Raw genomic sequence first — 19,474 nt, forward strand, 5'->3', positions numbered from 1 at the left:
TCTATTCCACCATCTTGTCCTGAGCTCCATCTGGACTGATTTTGAAATTGAAAGATTGAGGAAATACAGCAGAAAATGATATTTACAGAAGATAGTTTGAAATTGAAAAATTGAGGAAATAAGGCAGAAAAAGATACTTCTTAAGAAGACCACATCTTACTTAAAATAATGATTCTGGGAAAATTTTAATCAGCCATTCAAGTGGAACAATTCCAAAATTCTCTTCTATGAAATTGGTTAAAAATATAACCTTATTTACTGCACAAAAATAATTTTAATATAGCAAACTTCTATCTTTACAGAGCAACCCCTTTAGAGTCAACCACAAAGCTTGAAAATGTAGACCTGTTATATTATCGACATTTCCAAAATGGTCCTGTTTCTAAAACCCTATTGGCCTTAATTAGAATTCTCTCTCCCCATTAGTCCTTTGCTCACCACGATGCATGAATGGCGGGCTATGTGTTACTCCCGGTTTCTGCATCTGTCCACCTGGATTCTATGGAGTCAATTGCGATAAAGGTAACTTCCTAAGAACAAGGTTCTTTTTACTTTTTTTTTTTTTTACTGGAGGATAATTGCTTTATAATGTTGTGTTGGTTTCTTCTATACAACAAGGTGAATCAGCCATAAGTACACATTCGTCCCCTCCCCCTTGAATCTCCTTCCCAGCCCTCTAGGTCATCATAGAGCACTTGTTTGAGCTCCCTGTGTTATACAGCAACTTCCCACTAGCTACCTATTTTACATATGGTAATATATATGTTTCAATTAAAAGAAGTATATTTACTATAACATCACTCTTCATAACAGCTTTATAAATAGGGTGTATCACTTCGCTGGTTGCTTTAACATTAACTATAAATTTTAGTGTAGCTTAACACAGTACAAGTTTACATTCACTCACAGAATGCTCCAGTGCAGGAACCTGGTCAGTGTGCAAGGCAGTTCTCCATACAGTGACTCAGGGCCCCAGGCACTGATGATCCTGCTGACAGCTTAGGAGCTCTCTGGTTCCAGCAAAGATTGGAATAGGCACTGCTTAAAAAAAAACAAAAAAAGTCCAAAAGTGACCCACAAAACTTTCAACACACATTCCATGGATAGGAATTAGCCTCATTACCTACCTGGATGCAAGCAGGAGAAATGTCATTCCTGGTTGGACAGCTATCTCCCTTTATGGGAGGGGAGCATGAAGTTTCATGGACAGTTAGCTACTCCTGGCCCATTGCTGTTTTCGTACGTCCCAAATCAGTTTTATGGGTGAGCTTCTAAAACAATCTCTTCCAAATTGCCTGACCTAGAAGTTCACTGATCACCCATTTAATTCTCTGCTCACAGATCACATCCCTGAGAGCATAGGTCCCTCCTTACTATGAATCAGCAGCATAGCCAGATTTTACTTTCAGAAAGTAGATTCAAACATGGCTCTAGAGTAGAATGGTGTGATTCATAGTCTCGCAAGACACCTATCTACTTTGCCTGGTTCACATCTTTTATGGAAAAAAATGAACATCTGTAAAGTGTATGATGGAAAAAAATTAACATCCTTAAAGTGTATGTATTTAATGAAATTATCCTTCTGTCAAAAATGCTAATTGTGTGAGTTGTTGTTGTTTGTTTGCTTGGTTGTGTCCGACTCTTTTGCAACCCCATGGACTGTAGCCCACCAGGCTCCTCAGTCCACGAGATTCTCCAGGCAAGAACATTGGAGTGGGTTGCCATTTCCTCCTCCAGGGATCTTCCCGACCCAGGGACTGACTCACATCCCTACATGGGCAGCCGGGTTCTTTACCACTGAGCCACCAGAAAAGCCAATTGCATGAGTAGGGCACTATTTTCTAAAATAAATATTGGATTGGCCAAAATAAAATAATGTGCTTATTTTTGAGAAGTGTCTCTTTAGTGATAATACAGATAGCACCAATTAACATCAAAATGAGCAGCTTTTTTAAAATGAAAGAAAAGCTAAAGGAAAGAGCCCTTAGCATGAGTCAGAATAATCATTATGGTTGTCTGTTATTTTGTGATATGCAAAGTACCTTCATACAATTACCTGACTTTAGTTCTAACAATCTTTTGAGATATGTAAATAATTATTCATCATAGTCCCAGATAAGCAAAATAAAGTTTATAGACCTTGAGTACCTTGACCCAAATTCACACCCTCCACTGTACCGTGTTGCCACTCAGGCTACCTGTTTCAGAACCTGGTTCCTCTACAAGTGACTCTGAGTAGAGAAACCAATCTCTGTGGGCCATGCTTTTCCCAACTGTAAATAGAAATTAAGCCATTGACCCCTGGTTCCCCCATCTCTAAGCTAACTGAGAGCACATGTTCACATCTCTACCTTTTATTTGTAGGTGGTCTTTGAAAACTATAGCATTGGAATGAAAACAACTTTAAAATTTTATAAAGATTAATCACTAATGACACTGATAATAATAGCCAGTGAGTAAAAAATTCTTTCTTGTGCAGCTTCTTTTCATTTGTCTAAATTTAGCATTCAGCCCTTCTGCTACTTCAGAATTGGGCAGAATTTAATTCTAGAAGCAGAATTAAATTCATATTATCTCAAATTTACTAGGCAATAGAGCCAATCCTTCAGTAATTTGGATGAAGAACAAATGTATTATCCAATTTTAAAAGACCATTTATGAGGCTTATTATTGGTGTAGTATGCACAGTGACTGATAATCAACTATAATGTCTTTTTATGCCAGGGTGTCTCAACACTGCATGGTCCTGTGAAGGAAAATATCTATGTGTATTCCAGTCCTTCTACATTTGTAATATTTTACCTTTCAGATGAAAGATTTTCCTTCTTGTTAGACTCCAGTAACTTTTTCTTATTCTTTTGGAAAGTCTGTTGAAATTCCACTTGGTCTCACTGGAGATCTGGGAACATTAAAAGAAATAATGTTTTTTTACTATTTCAACCAAAAGATGCATTTATTATCCAGGAGGGAGTATAGAGCTTCTGAAAAATGGTTTAATTACTGGCATGGAACTAGACCTTAGCACTACAGATTCAAAGAAACACTAAAGATTAACTTTCATTGGCTCTTGGGACATCTGTTGTGAACGTTAACGGCTGAGTGGTTAAATACCGGCCCAGCAAACCTTCAGCCCCAGTGAAAGTCCTTTGGTGTCTCTGGCTCATTTTCTTAGTCAAGAATCATCGCACAACAGAGATGGAGAGAAGCAATTATGCAATTATTAAGGGTGTGGCCAGATTCAATAATCAGTTTTGTCACATTTGTAATGTGACACATTTGTAATGTTGGTCACATTCTGTAACTTTTGATTAAACTCCCAGGTTCATTGCATTCTACATGTTAGTAAGGATAGTGTCCAGCGAGATCCAGCAAAGTGGACACAGATCCTGATGTTTTCTCATCTCCTATTATCCCCAGGAGAAACAGGGGCAAGTGGGGAGATAAGACATGCTCACAAAAACAACTGTCCTCTGCTCACTTTGGCAATACATGTGATAACGTTGGAACAGGACAGAGAAGATTAGCATGGCCCCTGTGTAAGGATGACAGGCAAACTTGTGAAACATTCCATAATAATTCTAGATTATTACAAAAGGTCCTGCCCTAATATTAGCTTCAGTGGCTCAGATGGTAATTGCCTGCAAGGAGGAGACCTGGGTTTGATCCCTGGGTGGGGAAGATACTACCCTGGAGAAGGATGGGAATGGCTACCCTCTCCAATATTCTTGCCTGGAGAATTCCATGACAGAGGAGGCTGGTGAGCTACAGCCTATGCGGTTGTGAAGTCAGACAGCACTGAGCAACACTTTACTTTCAACAATGTTAGCAGCAAGTAACAAAGGAAGTTCAAAAATCGGATTCTCCTAAATCCTAAATCCTGTCCTCCAGTGCTTTTGTTACCCTCTATGACAGGAAACTTGATTTTGCCAAGGCAAGTACAGCATGGCCTTAAGCTAGGAGATGCTTATGATTTTTAACAAAAGTTTTATCATTTAGGAAGCATGATATTCATAGAATATTTTAGTTGGATTTCATTTCCGCAAAGAAAGCACACACTTAGAACTTTTGGAAATCCTTTCTGATTTTCTTCCTGGACGCTTATTCCAGCTCTCATTCACCTACAGCCAATTTTGGCCTGTTTTATATAGGACAAGAACAAAAAGGCCGTGAAACTGGAATAGCTGAGTTCTTATTTTCATCTCCGTTATAGAATGAGCCAACTTGTCTATTTTTAGATACTTGCTCTCCCCCGTTTTCATTTCTGTCCTCCCTCTATTTTAGGTGCCAGTGAGCAGTGAAACTCCAGAAGCTGACTCTAAAAAGGAGGGTTTAGGATGAACTACCAGCAGTATGATTATCACCTGGAAAATCTAGTTTATTGGACTCCCACAGTCACATACCCACTTTCGTCATCCCTCTAGCTCATGCCGCTGCCACTTCCCTGCCTACGGGATCTCATAAAGGGGAATAGGCTGCCCTTTCCTGAATATAATTACTCTTTCTTGCAAACGTCATAAAAACTTATTTTTTTCAAAAATTTCTGTTATATAAGATGCATCTCTGTTCCTCTTAATCAGGAAAAAAGTTGCTTTCTCCTCTGTCCAATCCTAATATTTATGACTTCTCTCCCTTTTATCTGCTCCAAAGAAGGTTTTCTCCTTTTATTCTTCATTCATCTTAAATATTTTCTTGGGTTTATAGCATTCTTTTCCTTTTTAAGAGCATAGATATTTACAATAAAATTAAAAAGATATTTGTTTTTACCCACCGTTGCCTTTTTTCACTAAGAGGCAAACAAACCCCTAGAGGTGGGTCTGGTGTCATGTGTGTGGTATCCTGTTATATTGCCTGAATCTGCAAATGATCAAGCAATTGATTACCACTGCTGTCTGGGTAATATGGCTTATTTTATTAAATAAGTAAATGGGCAAGTAGCAGATGCCTAAGAAGTATCACTTAGCCTTAATGAAATGTTGTTGTTAGATTTAAGTGACTATCTAATGCAATACCCTGTTATTCATTCTAACAGCAAATTGCTCAGCCACCTGCTTTAACGGAGGGACCTGTTTCTACCCTGGAAAGTGTATTTGCCCTCCAGGACTAGAGGGAGAGCAGTGTGAAACAAGTGAGTACTGACCTGCATTGTCTTTGTTTGGGGTGGGGAACATGAGCGGCACGGTCTAACCCCTTCATTTTATTGATGAGGAATCTGAAGCCCCGAGACAATGAATAGCTCGTCTAAAGTCTCAGGCCAGGGGTTTCTTTTTCTAGATTCAGCCGCCATCCATTTTGGCTAACAGTGGGGTAGAGGAGAGGCATAGATCAGCTCAGCTGACTCATTAAACACTCTCTGACTCGGTTGTGTCTGGTTTGCGCTCTTCACCATGTTGCACTGTTTCTTGTGGAGAGTCCATAGTTTGAGACTAGAAATGTAGACCAGAGCTTAAGGACAGCTGGAATTTGTTCACTTACCTGCAGGCATAGAGTCTTTTCCCCCACCTCTGGCTTTCTTCTTTCTGTTCACATTTCCCAACTCACTGCCACATTTCCCAACCAGCCAGAGCCTAGTAATCCATCTCAGAGAAAAAGACAGACTCAAGAAAAAGGAGGGAAGTAAGGTAAAGAGCAATAAAAACAAAAGCATCTAATAGCACACACAACAGCGTGAATGAATTGCACAGATGTTATGCTAAGTAAAAGAAGTTAGACACACGAAAATGCATGCTGGATGATTCCATTTTTATGAAGTTCAAGAACAGGCAAAAGTATTAGGAGATCATAGAAACCAGAATAGTGATTGGGAGCACAATAAAACTTTCTGATGTGCCTAAAATGCTCTGTATCTAGATTGAGGAAGTGTCTCTTAAGTGTTTATTTATGGTTGACAAAAAAAAAAAATAGTTGATCCATAAACTTAAAATCAATGCACATTATGCCTTCTCTAGATGTTTGTCATGCTGTGATACCAAAAAAAAAAAATACAAATTTAAGGGTGGAATGTGGTGGATAATCATTGTTTTGGGAACCAGGATACCAAACTCTTTGCCCTGGCCCTGTTATCTTCCCATCACTGAAGCTCTCTGCTCAACTCAGAAATGAGCCAACCTCACCCTAGATTGCTCTGTGACCCCAAAAACAGATAACACCAAAGCCTGGCTCAGGAAGAAACAAAAGGAATGTGAGTGAGCATGTCCCTACTTTTCTGGAAGTTCTGGAATATGGCATTTTCACCTCCAGCTGTATTATGTCCATAAAACACCACTGTGTTTGCTCTAGCCATAGTTTCTGAAGTTGTAGAGGGTTCAGAATTAAATAATACTGACTTACTATTTTAACTTTCAACCTCTAATTTATTTGTGGGGATTTTTTCACTTTAATGAGTAATAGCTGAAATGACTATTTTTTTTATAGAGTTCAAATGAAATACTTCTGAAGTTTTCATAGAACATGTAATTTAATTGTCAGGATGTGGTTTCTGTTCTTGTTAATTACCCTGCCCCGATAAAGATATCTCTGAACTAACTCCCCTCAATTTTCTCCACACACTTACACTCAGACTTTGTGTACTTAATTGGTTCATGTTTATGAATCTTTGTTCATGGGTTCCTTTCTCTTCATGGACATATGCTCTTTCATGCCCTTAGGTTTATGACCTTTCCATTGGCAGAGATAATGTTTTCTATTCTTTTTTTTCCCCTAATTGCACCAAAAATGTGGGCCTTTGAAAGCTCTTGATTATTGCCATCACAAGTTATACTCAAATCCTTTTAGGAAATTTTTTTTTCTATCGCCAGAACCATATTACCAGGAAAAATTAAAATTGGCCTTGTATTGAAAAGTGCCTATAGTGTAATAGAGACAAAAAGTTGAATTATATATCTTATTTTTAACAAGAGACATAATTCACATACATAAAATTATTTTAAAGCATACAATTGATATTGATTATATTCACAAAGTTGTACAGCATCTACTTCTAGAACATGTTACCATCCCCCAAAGAAACCCTTTTCCCATCAGCAGTCACTCCTCATGGTCCTCACCCCAAACCCCTGGAATCCACTAATGTACTTAGATATTGGATATTTCATATAAATAGAATTATACAATATGTGGCCTTTTATGTCTGACTTCTTTCACTTAGCGTATTTTCAAGGTTCACCTCTATTTTTACATGTATCATTACTTCCTTTTACTTGCTAAATAATATTCCATTGTGTGGATATACCAACGACATTTGGTTTATCCATCCATCAGCTGATGGGCACCTGGGCTGTCCCCACTTTAGGGCTACTGCAAACAGTAGTGCTGCTATGAATATTTGTGTACGAGTTTTTGTGTGAACATGTTTTCAGTTCTCCTGAGTATTCCTAGGAGTGGAATTGCTAGACCATGTGTTAACTCTTTAATTTTTTGAGGAACTGCCAAACTATTTTTCAAAGTGGTTGTACCATTTTACATTCCCACCAGCAATGTACAAGGGTTCCAATTTCTCCATATCCTTACCAGTATTTGTTATTGTCTCTCTTTTTTTTTAGATAAAATATGTATTCTGATGCTATTATCATTTCCCCTGGCCTCTATCAAAGTTGATGGCTTCTCAAACTTCATTCTGACTTGATTGTGAGATATACTTGCAGGTTAACAAACAAGACTATGGTTAGAAGTATCTGGATATTTGTACATATGTTTTTCTTGTTCTTTAAGGTTCATAAACTTTATAAGATTCCTTAATGAGCCTTCAGTTTAAAAAACCAAATTATTTATATGGTACCAAAAGTGGGTTTTTTAATACCTTAATGGGTTTTATTATTGTAATCTATATAAAATGTTTGCCATAAAAAATTAGAATATTGGATAAAACAGTTAAAAATCACTTGTAAAATTCTAAGACTCAGAGATGGTGGTTGTTGGCACTTATGGTAAACCACGTTCATCTTTTCTCTATGTGAAGGATAGTCACAGATTTACCTCCCAGTCTGATGGGTAGAGGAAGTTTAATATCTTTATTTTGTCAATACCTTATCTCACTGTCCTCACTGGTTATAGCTAAAATTTGAATTGTCTAGAATTAGTCAAATCTATTTGTCTTCAGGCAGTGCTTCAGGCAGTCTCATTTGGGTAAAAATGTGTGATTTCTCACATTGACTCAGGGTTCCACTATCCAATGATAAGAATTTGTTCACAATATAGTTTTAGGAAAAGAAAGTCAATAATAAAGACATTTATAGAATTCTGAACTTTAAAACAGTCATCCCTTCATGATATTTTGGTTCCATGAGGTTTGATCTAGGAATGGCCTTCTAATAGTCACCTGCAAAGAGATTTCTGTTCTGTGATAACCGAGAGAGAACGTCTTCCCTGTTGGCTGCAGTAAGCCTCAGGGTCCTCACTTCCCTCTTGCCAAGGGAACAAAAACATCCTTGGAGACAATGAAAAGATCGTCTCTATCAGCCATTCTCTCCATTCTCTCTGGATACTAAGTTCACATCTCCTGGAATATGGAGAACCTTGGACCCCCCAAGTAGTTCACAATATATCCTCTATCTTTTCTGCCATTTAATTATTGTCCCACATCTTGCTTAGTTGAAAAACCCCAGTACATTGCAAAGTATCCAATTTTGAGCATATGATGGGATCAGATGTTCCTTTGACACAAATGGAAATTCAGAGTTAGATATTCCTTTCCTTAAATTGAAGTTGGATCTTGACCACAGAGTAAGTGCTATTCTTTGTGTCCAAACCTAGCAAAAAGGGTTCTTTTGGATTTTAATGGTTGATAGAAAGGTGGCATTCAAGTATTAAGGTTGTTTTAACACCTTTCTGTGAAACATCCCTGTGTCAGAAAAGCCTACAGCTCTAATGGCATTTCAATTTTCTGAGAGACACTAACATCTCAATTGTCTCTCTAATCTCCACAGTGAGATTTATATGTGAGGAAAGTCATTTTGGATAAATAAAAGAAAGTGTTTTTAGCAAAATGATTTTCATATGGGATTCACTACATGTCTGTCAAGCATAATGCTTACCCAGAAAAAACTTCAGCCTCAGGATGGCAAATTCTAGATTGCAAATGCATAGAAGTAAGAAAGAAGAAAAATATGATTTTTACATCTATATCCAGCTCTAAAATCCTGAGATGCAGAGATCTGTGAAAATATCAGCACTCCTCATTTGGCACAGAGATAAAGCATGAAGTATTCTTAGGATCTGAGACATTCCAGGAAAATGCCCAAGTGTGGAATCAAGGACTTTGTGTGCCCCACCTCGTGTCCTTCTCAGCCAGCCTTTCCCTCCATCACTGCGATGACCTAATCTGTACAAACACAGTCTGATTGCACCTGAGCTGAGCCACACGTCTCTCGCTTCCCACCAGAGACCCTGAGTACTGAATACAAATATAAATAAATAAATAAATATATATATATATATATATATATAATCACAACAAACTGTGGAAAATTCTTAAAGAGATGGGAATACCAGAACACTTTACCTGCCTCCTGAGAAACCTATATGTAGGTCAAGAAACAACAGTTAGAACCGGATATGGAACAACAGACTGGTTCCAAATTGGGAAAGGAGTCCGTCAAGGCTATATATTGTCACCCTGCTTATTTAACTTATATGCAGAGTACATCATGAGAAATGCTGGGCTGGAAGAAGCACAAGCTGGAATCAAGATTGCCGGGAGAAATATCAATCACCTCAGATGTGCAGATGACACCATCCTTATGACAGAAAGTGAAAAGGAACTCAAAAGCCTCTTGATGAAAGTGAAAGAGGAGGGTGGAAAAAGTTGGCTTTTAAAATTCAACATTCAAAAAATGAAGATCATAGCATCCAGTCCCATCGCTTCATGGCAAATAGATGGGGAAACAATGGAAACAGTGAGAGACTTTATTTTCTTGGGCTCCAAAATCACTGCAGATGGTCACCACAGCCATGAAATTAAAAGACACTTGCTCCTTGGAAGAAAAGCTATGACAAACCTAGACAGCATATTAAAAAGCAGAGACATTGCCAACAAAGATCTGTATGGTCAATGCTATAGTTTTCCAGTAGTTGTGTATGGATGTGAGAATTGAACCATAAAGAAAACTGAGCGCTGAAGAACTGATGAACTATGGTGTTGGAGAAGACTCTTGAGAGTCAGACATGACTGAGCAACTGCACATGTATACAGATTATACGTATATAATCTGTAGTCACAGACTAGAAATTCAAGAAAGTGATTCCATGGCGTGACCTTTGGTCAGTGGACACTGGTGCAGATGAATAAACACTCCCCTCTCTCTCCCTTCAGGCAACTTGAAGGAGCAGTCCATCTACCTGACTCCTCAGAAAGATGCTGCGGAATAGAGCCCAGTTGCTGTAGTGATGAACAACCTACAAACATACTTTTGTGTTGGCTTTTTCTCTTCTGCTGTTGACTCTCCCTGCCCTCTATTCCTCATCCCAAGGATCACTTCCCTGAATAAACTCTGCAGGCAGGTCCTGATTTCTGGAGAATCCTAGGCTAAGACAGAAGTCATCGTGTCCAGGTATAGGCCTGCTTTCAGAAATAGTGACATACAAAAATCAGAACTCAGAGGAAAGATCACTTAGGGGGCTATCCATATCTTCACTTTCAATATATCTTGAATTACAAGTTTTTATGAATCAGATAAAACATTGTTTGTCAAAAAAGTGATATAAATACAGCATTTGAACAATACTCATTGTGGAAGATTCATATCCAAAATTATAAAATATGAGCCTATTTGTCCCCAAAACGAAGCTCAAACAGTAACAAAGCCAGGGTTGATCTGAAATAAGTGGAAATAACTGCCACTTAAAAGCCTTGATCCTCTCAAAGCCTTGCGATTCCTTTGAAAAAATGTAATTGCCTCTGAAAGGAGAACAGAGTTCCTTGCTTATTTGCATTCTTCTATTTCAGGCAAATGCCCACAGCCCTGTCGAAATGGAGGTAAATGCATTGGTAAAAACAAATGCAAGTGCTCCAAAGGTTACCAAGGAGACCTCTGTTCAAAGCGTAAGTACCCTGTACACACAGCTGACCTGTGTTATGGGGTAGTTAAACTAGCAGGGATCTCTTCTCTCTTACTTCCTAACTTCTGTACCTGCTGCATGTTGCCAAGGCATCACAATTAACCTTTCTTCACTGACATTTATGTTTCTTGAGGTAGACCAAAGACATATGAAATCCATGCATGTAAAAAAAAAAAACTTAGACACATTTGCACACACCACCAAACTTTTTAACTATTAGGAGTTTTCTTAAGGAAGATAAACTTCCATTGCCTGGCAGTTTCAAAGTCCTCCTGAGTGTCTTTTGTCACTGAGAAACATCAAGTCTAGCTCACTTCCAGGACTGACTCAAAAGAGTCCAAAGCTGACTTCTAGCTGGAGACTGACTTAGAAAAACACATGAAGGGATGAAGCCAAAACTAACACATTCGAAAGAACTGCAGGGAAGATAGCTGCGTAATTCTGTTAACCGGTGAAAGCTCAGGAAACTTTCTATTTATCTCCTTTGACTCTAGCTGTCTGCAAACCTGGCTGCGGCACACATGGAACCTGCCACGAACCCAACAAATGCCAGTGTCGGGAAGGCTGGCATGGGAGACACTGCAATAAAAGTGAGTGTGAACTGTCTGGGGAGCCAGACTCTTGCACGTCTATTCCCTGGCTCCAAAGGCCAGGACAGACAAGCCATAACTCAGCTCTGCTTTCCGTTGCATAAAACCAACTTCTCCTCCTCTTCCTGCTCTCTCCACTGGTCCCCACTACCACCAGAACTCTCTAAGCTTTAGAGTGTAGAGGAAAGAAAGCATCGCTGTAAAATACCACCACATCTGTAAAATATCACCACAAATATTTTCCAGGTTAAGTTAGTATTCCAGGTTGTTTTGGTAATATGGTATGTTAACTATGATAGAAATGAATAAAAGTAAGATTTCTAAATCAAATGTAGATCAGTAGCTACAAAGTTCTCATGTTATTGTTCAGGATTGATCAAGGAGCATTAGAACATGAGTTTGCTGTGTAAAATCTTTACACTGTGTTGGTTTTGGGATGCTTTAAATAGGTTCTTTCAAGGGAGAGAAAAGGTCTGTGAAGTACAGGAGAGATGTTAACATGGAGTTGTATTTTTTTTCACATTTACTGACCACCAAAAATGGACTATCTCTCCGGGAGCTGGTGATGGACAGGGAGGCCTGGCGTGCTGCGATTCATGGGGTCGCAAAGAGTTGGACACGACTGAGCAACTGATCTGATCTGATCTGATAAGATAATAAACCACTGGTCTATTTTATACACAAAATGAAAGTTAAAGTTGCTAAATTCAATCATTCTGTTTTGATTGATATCGTCTCTGTGCTAAACATGAATCCAGGCACTGGAAACATACCAGTGAACAGACAGAAAAGATCCTTCCTGGTGGTGCCCAGAATCAAGAGAGAGGGGCAGTCAATCAGCAAGTGAAGGAAACAAATAATGCATTTCTGCAGTTTCATCCTGCAGCTTGAACTCTAACTGCTGAGGATGGACCCACTGGCTACTTTCTGTGGGCAAAGGAAGGCTTCATTCAGTCATGCAGCTCCCTTGATTAATACAAGTCCAGATTATGCCTATCAAGTTGTTTCCAAAATAATGTACACAAAGTGAACAGATCACTTTCATATCAGGTGTTTTTCTAATGGTCTCCAAAGGGTGATGCATAATCATCTGGGGTGCTAAGGGAAAATATTAGCTCGAAGACATTTAAAAAAATATTTTATGTTCTTTTATTACATTTATGTAGAAATTTTATATGTATAGTTATATATCTCAATCTCTAATTCCTACTTTTTGTACATATTTTATAACACACATATTTTATAACACACATTGTACTATTCTGATATGTATAAAACCAGTTATGTGTAGCTTTACATGTTTGTTTGTTTTAAAGTATATTGGTGTCTGGCCTAGGCTACACTGAGCCATTGAGCTGAGTCTTTTTTCCACCATTGCCTTGGCTGGATGGTAGGTTGAATTGGCTTCAGGTGGACATAGCTTAACAAAAAGTGGATTCCTCTGGAAAATGGCTCGTTTACCCAGGTGGGAATGATGGAATGGTACCAAATGGGGCAGAAGGGGACCTTCCTTCAGGTAAAAGACCTATAGACAATTAACCATTCCAAGAAGGCAAGTGAGAGGCCCTCATGCGTGCAGTTAGGTGAGCAGTTCTGACAGGTCTCCCAGCCCCAGTAGCACCCTCACTTGTAGAGTTTGCTGCTGAAAGCTTTTGTCATCTCTGCCGCCTTCAGATTCAGGCACGCATTTCAGATTCAGCCATGCATGTCAAGAAGATGCCTTGGTGCTTGATTAAAATGCAAGCAGGTTTTACAGGAGAGGCCCCCCAGCCATTTTGTACAGTGGCTGAGAGAATCAGGCTGAAAGAATGAGGTTAATTTTGCTTAAAAGGAGATGACAAGGAAGCTGTGAGGCAGAGAGTTCTGCTATGAACAGATTTCCAGTGAGGCGACACATTGGGAGGTCCCAGGCACCCAGACATCCTAGATGGGAGGAGGACACTGGAGACAGACTTCCTGGCTCAGGCTCTGCCTCACCAGGGAGGTTTGGGCTTCATGGGTGGCAGGGTGAGCAGCAGGGTAGGGATTGTTGGCTCATTGTCTGGCCGGTCCATGAGCTACTAGCCTACATGCTGACAATTCAAAGAAAAGCATTCAGGAACAAAGCATTCTGTTCTCAGCAGTTACTTAACGGCATGCTTGCATTTAAAAACCACAGGGAACAAATGAAATGCCAAACTTGACTCTAATGCACAGGAAGATGGAGGCAGATTTTTAACTGCTGATCAGTTTTAGGAAATCAGCAGAAGTGAGTCAGTGATCCAGGCATCTTCAGAAGTTCATAAGAAGAAAAGAAGTCTTGAGTTGTGTAACTCACAACTCACATTGTATTATTGTGTTATACTCCTCTTACGATGAACTGGAAATGCTATCAGTAGACACCCATCTTGACCAAGGCTCACAAAAGCCCACTGAGAAGGAGGCAGTTCAAATCCTAACCCTTCTCTAATATATGTACTGGTGTACTTTTTTTTAAACACTTCTCTTTTCCTAAATTCTTTTAGATTGATTCATTTTTTTAAAACTTTCTATTTTGTATTGGGGTATAGCCAATTAATAAACAATGTTGTGATAGTTTCAGGTGGATAGCAAAGGGACTCTGCTACACATAAATGTAGCCATTCTCCCCCAAACTCACCTTCCATCCAGGCTGCCATATAATATTGAGCAGAGTTCCCTGTGTTATGCAGGCCTTGTTGGTTGTCCATTTCAAACATAGCAGTGTGTACACGTTCATCCCAAACTCCCTAGCTATCCCTTCTACCCATCCTTCTCCTTCACCCCCTGCAACCAGAAGTTCATTCTCTAGGTCTATGAGTCTCTTTCTTTTTTTAAGTAAATTTGTTTGTATCATTTCTTTTTAGATTCCACATATAAGGGATCTCATACAATAATTCACCTTCTCTGTCTGACTTATGGAAGTCTTTAATTCTTATAAAATTCATATTTTGTGTAAATGCAATAGCCATGCCTAATCATGTGATCTTTATGAAGAATGGGAATTGTTATTATTGAACTGCTGCTGCTGCTACTGCTAAGTCACTTCAGTCGTGTCCGACTCTGTGCGATCCCATAGATGGCAGCCCACCAGGCTCCCCCGTCTCTGGGATTCTCCAGGCAAGAACACTGGAGTGGGTTGCCATTTCCTTCTCCAATGTGTGAAAGTGAAAAGTGAAAGTGAAGTCGCTCAGTCGTGTCCGACTCTTCGAGACCCCATGGACTGCAGTTCAATAATAATGGAGATTGGTTTTGCAAGGCAATGAAAGGATCAATGACAACGTTCTCTGCAGAAGCACTCCTGCAATGAGACCTCAGTGCTTGATCCTTACGAGCCTTTGGATGGAGAACATCCTTCCATTCAATAACATTCATCCCAAGTTTGCTTCATGCGTGTCATGACCAAAATATATAGTGAATCAGAGATTCAATGGAAGCCAGATTTGATGGAGTTAGTAAAATGAATTTCTTTTAAAAGAGATCTTGAACCTGTAACATCTCATCATTCAGGTAGCTTTTTGTGGTCACTGTGGTCTTTCACTCTGGGTTGGAAAGGGAAAATGGATTTTATTTGAATAGTGAATAATGAATCTGAAGAGCTTGTTTTTGTAGTTTCTTTTCTTTTAAGCTGTGAATAATTTTGCAGGGTATGGAGCCAGCCTCCTGCATACCCTGAGGCCAGCAGGCGCCCAGCTCAGGCAGCACACGCCTTCAGTTAAAAAGGCCGAGGAGCGGCAGGACCCACCTGAATCCAATTACATCTGGTGAACTCCGACATCTGAAACATTTTAAGTTACACCAAGTTCATAGCCTTTGTTAACCTTTCATGTGTTGAATGTTCAAGTAATGTTTATTACAGTTAAGAATACTGGCCTGAATTTTATTAGCTTCATTATAAATCACTGAGCTGATATTTACTCTTCCTTTTAAGTTTTCTAAGTACAGCTGTAGCATGATGGTATAGATTTTCTTGTTTCGGTGCTTTGGGACCAACTTTATGTTATGTCAGTTGTTCAGGTTAAATTTTTGTCTTTTCAGTGTGTACTTGGCAGATAATTTCCAAAAGTGCAATGCATTCATGGTATTGAGAGGCTGGGCAACATTAGAGAAGATAAATGGAATAAAAATGCATAAATCACAAGGGTTTGGATGAAGCAGTTAAAAGTGCTGAAGTCTTTGCATTTCAATTTATTTTGTCATGTATTTAGACACTTGTTACATTTTTTGAATTCCCCTTAAACTCATAATACATTTTACCTTACCATGACCTTACCATGATTCCAGAGAATTCAGTATTAAAAAAGAGAGAGAAAGAAATAACACTGTGGTAGTGACATTTAATGATATAATATATTGTAAACACAATAAAATAGGGAATATATGTATGAACTGTTGGCATTGGCTTGAAGCAATATAATATATTGTAAACAAAACACAGCTCTTACATAAACATTTTATACTGTTTGTATAAAATAAAGATGCTGCTTTAGTTTTCTGAGTGTGGTATGGAGTGGTCTTTGCATGTGCTAGTTTATGGAAATAAAGTTGGTTGCAATTGAATAGAAGTTAAAACTTTGCAATATCATAAAAAAGAGAAGATATTCTTTCCCTGACTCTGGACTAGCTCTCCAGCCCCATCTTTCCCTCCCAGTTCTGCCTCTGCTTCAGCCAGGCCACCCTACACTCCTCTGTTGTCAGAGCCTGCAACACTCCTATTTATGTCAGCTCCCAGCTTGTTGTCATTTCTTTCAAGAAATCTTCTCTAACTAGACCATGTTAAATATCCCATTAGTGAAGACTTTCTAATGGTGTGAAAATATTACAAATGAAAGTGTTACCAACTGGGAATGTAAATTGATGCAGCCACTGTGGAAAACCGTATGGAGATTCTTTAAAAAACTAAAATAGAGTTACCATATGATCCCACAATCCCACTCCTGGACACATATCTGGAGAAAACTGTAATTCAAAAAGGTATATGCATTTTAGCATTCATAGCAGCGCTATTTATAATACCTAAGGCATGGAGACAACCTAAATGTCCATCAGCAGATGAAAGGATAAAGAAGATGTGGGATACACAGTGGAATATTAGCCATAAAAGGAATGAGGTAATGCTATTTGCAGCTACGTGGATAGACCTAGAGATCATTATACTGAGTGAAGTAAATCAGACAAAGATAAACAGTGATATTTCTTATATGGAGAATCTAAAAAGGTACAAATGAACTTATTTACAAAATAGAAATGTAGTCCGAGATGTAGAAAATTCACTTATGGTAACAAAGGGGGAAATATGGGGAAGGATAAACTGGGAGATTGGGATAGACATATACACACTATTATATATAAAACAGATAACTAATAGAAACCCACTGTACAGTACAGGGAACTCAGCACTCTATAATGATCTATATGGGAAAAGAACTGGAAAAAAAGTGTATGTATGTGTGTCGCTGGGTTGCTTTGCTGTGCAGTGGAAACTGGCACGACATTGAAAATCAACTGTACTCCAATAAAAATTAATTTAAAAAAGTAGCCAACAAGGACCTACAGTATAGCACAGGAATACTGCTCAATATTTTGTGATAACCTCAATGGGAAAACAGTTTGAAAAAGAATAGATACATGTATATGCTTAACTGAATCGCTCTATGGTACACCTGAAACCAACACCACATTATTAATCAACTATGCTCCAGCATAAAATAAAAATTTAAACAAGGAACGTGTGGTATGCAATGGAATATTACTCAGCCATAAAAAGAGTGAAACAATGCCATTTGCAGCAACATGGATGCACCTGGAGATTATCATACTAATGAAGTCAGAGAAGACGAATACCACACTATATCACTCATGTGGAATCTAAAGTATGAGACAAATGAACTTATCTACAAAACAGAAACAGACTCACAGACATAACACATTTGTTTGCCAAAGGGGAAAGGTGGTGGAGGAGTGATAAATTAGGAGTTTGAGATTAGCAGATACACACTACCATATATTAAACAGATAAACAATGGTCCTACTATATAACACAGGGAACCAAATTCAATATCCTGTAATAAACTATCCAAAAATAGTTTGAAAAAGAATATATATATAAACTGAATCATTTTGCTATATATCAGAAATTACCATACATTGTAATTCAACCATACTTCAATTTTTTTTAAGTGCTGCCATTTATTAAGAACATATATGGTATGGGGAGGGAGGAGGATTCAGGACGGGGAACACATGTATACCTGTGACGGATTCATTTTGATATTTGGCAAAACTAATACAATTTGTAAAGTTTAAAAATAAAAATAAAATTAAAAAAAAAAAACATATTGGTTCCCAAGAATATGAAATGTGTTATCTTACAATCCTATGAGGCAGGTATCATTATGCAATTTTGCATAGAAGAAAACCAAATCATGGAGACAGGAAGTGATTTACCCAAGACTACACATAATAGGGATGGGCTTGAATTCATGCCACTTGCCTCTGAAGCCCCAATACTGTGCTCTTCTTATTTTCTCAGCAAATACAGCAGAACACAAAACTCTACAAATCCTAGGTAGCAACTTTTCAACCAATTATTCGCCTCATTCTCCCAATGGGATGTGGACCTTATTTTATAGATAAAGTTCACAAGCTTTCTTACACTGGACAGTGACATAATCAGTTGTGTGATTTAGGGAAGTGACATGTGTTCCGGGAAGAGATGAAGGGAGAGGCTGCAAGCAGAGTGATCACATCCTGCGGAGGTGATTGACCAGCAGTCTTTCTCCTCCAACTAGCCAGAGCCCAGTGTCAGCCTATGCTCACAAAGACTTGGCAAAGCAGACCAGGATCCAGGAAATCCTAATATAAGAACTGGCTTATTTATTAAAGACTTCTAAATAAAAGTCCAGATGCACGATTAGGAGTATCTAAGAGGCAGCAGAAAGTTAATTTTGGGAATAGGATAATAATAATAATAATAATAGTTGACACTTACATAGTGCTTAGTTTATTCCAAACACTTTACTTGTATTAACTCATAATGAATAATAGAGTTGCAAGGAAGCTGGACTGAAGGCGTGGTGACAAACTGCAAGTCTAGGTTAGTCATCTCCAAACCATTTTGACTGCACACTCCAGCAGAAATTTTTGAGTTCATAGTCCTACACGTGTGTGCATGCTAAGTCACTTCATATGTATCCGACTCTTTGTGACCCTATGAATCATAGCCCACCAGGCTCTTCTGTTCATGGAATTCTCCAGGCAAGAATATTGCAGTGGGTTGCCATGCCCTCCTCTGAACACACGTCTCAAGTCTCCTGCAGGAGATTCTTTATCCTAGACAGGGGTTTCTTTATCACTAGTGCCGTCTGGGAAGGCCCTCATAGTCCTGTATATGACCATTATTTATTTACATGTATAACTGTACCACTGTGTACATTATAAAAGCCAGAAGTGTTAAAAGGAAGAGGTAAACCCTACATTGTTGGTGGAAATGTAAGCTGGAGGTTTACATTTTGGTATGGAGGTTTCTCAGAAAACTAAAAATAGAATTTCCATATGATCCAGAAATCCCATTCCTGGACATATTATCTGGAAAAAACTATAATTCAAAAAGATTCATACACCCTTCAAGAGAAATCTATTGCTTAAGAAGGTGTTTTTTAAACAAACAGAAGAACTCTATTTCACAATTTTAAAACCTTGGAAGAAACAGTTCTTAGAAGAACTAAACATTTAAAACTTGTTCTGAAGCGCTTTTACTCTTCTCTCCCAGAGTCTAACATATGAAAGGATCGTTTGTTTTGGTCAGAAATATATTTCATGTTCACAGCAGCACT

The 19,474-nt window shown here is 38.5% G+C and overlaps 2 protein-coding genes and 1 non-coding gene across 10 annotated transcripts in view; 2 read left to right on the forward strand and 1 right to left on the reverse strand.

Annotated features, from left to right (window-relative positions):
• Positions 1-15,517, forward strand: part of WIF1 (Wnt inhibitory factor 1) — a 91,434-nt gene extending 75,917 nt beyond the window's left edge. Inside the window, exons 6-10 of one of the 3 annotated variants that reach the window (XR_015163844.1) lie at positions 427-522; positions 4,282-5,125; positions 10,940-11,035; positions 11,547-11,642; positions 15,286-15,517. Coding sequence is in view for 2 of the 3 variants with exons in the window: in XM_086400207.1 (XP_086256333.1) it covers positions 427-522; positions 5,030-5,125; positions 10,940-11,035; positions 11,547-11,642; positions 15,286-15,407 (506 nt within the window). In the remaining variant the exon portion in view is untranslated. Of the gene's footprint in view, positions 1-426; positions 523-4,281; positions 5,126-6,139; positions 6,202-10,939; positions 11,036-11,546; positions 11,643-15,285 lie in introns of those variants that run through there. The other 2 variants (XM_086400207.1, XM_086400208.1) reach the window with 2 other exon arrangements.
• The window catches only part of TBC1D30 (TBC1 domain family member 30), a 292,159-nt gene continuing 272,851 nt past the window's right edge, over positions 167-19,474 (reverse strand). For 4 of the 6 annotated variants that reach the window (XR_015163840.1, XR_015163841.1, XR_015163835.1 and 1 more), the window contains 2 exons: positions 2,803-2,899; positions 167-1,038 (listed from right to left, as the gene is read on the reverse strand). The gene's annotated coding sequence lies outside the window, so the exon portion shown is untranslated. Of the gene's footprint in view, positions 1,042-2,802; positions 2,900-19,474 lie in introns of all 6 variants that reach the window. The other 2 variants (XR_015163842.1, XR_015163838.1) reach the window with 1 other exon arrangement.
• LOC147371914 (U6 spliceosomal RNA) lies at positions 3,471-3,577 on the forward strand. The gene has a single exon (XR_015165012.1). It is a non-coding gene; the product is annotated as a U6 spliceosomal RNA (small nuclear RNA).

The sequence above is a fragment of the Bos grunniens genome, chromosome 5, assembly GCF_055505025.1.
Source record: "Bos grunniens cultivar Pamir isolate PY7600 chromosome 5, Bosgru_T2T1.0, whole genome shotgun sequence".
NCBI classification, from domain to species: domain Eukaryota; kingdom Metazoa; phylum Chordata; class Mammalia; order Artiodactyla; family Bovidae; genus Bos; species Bos grunniens.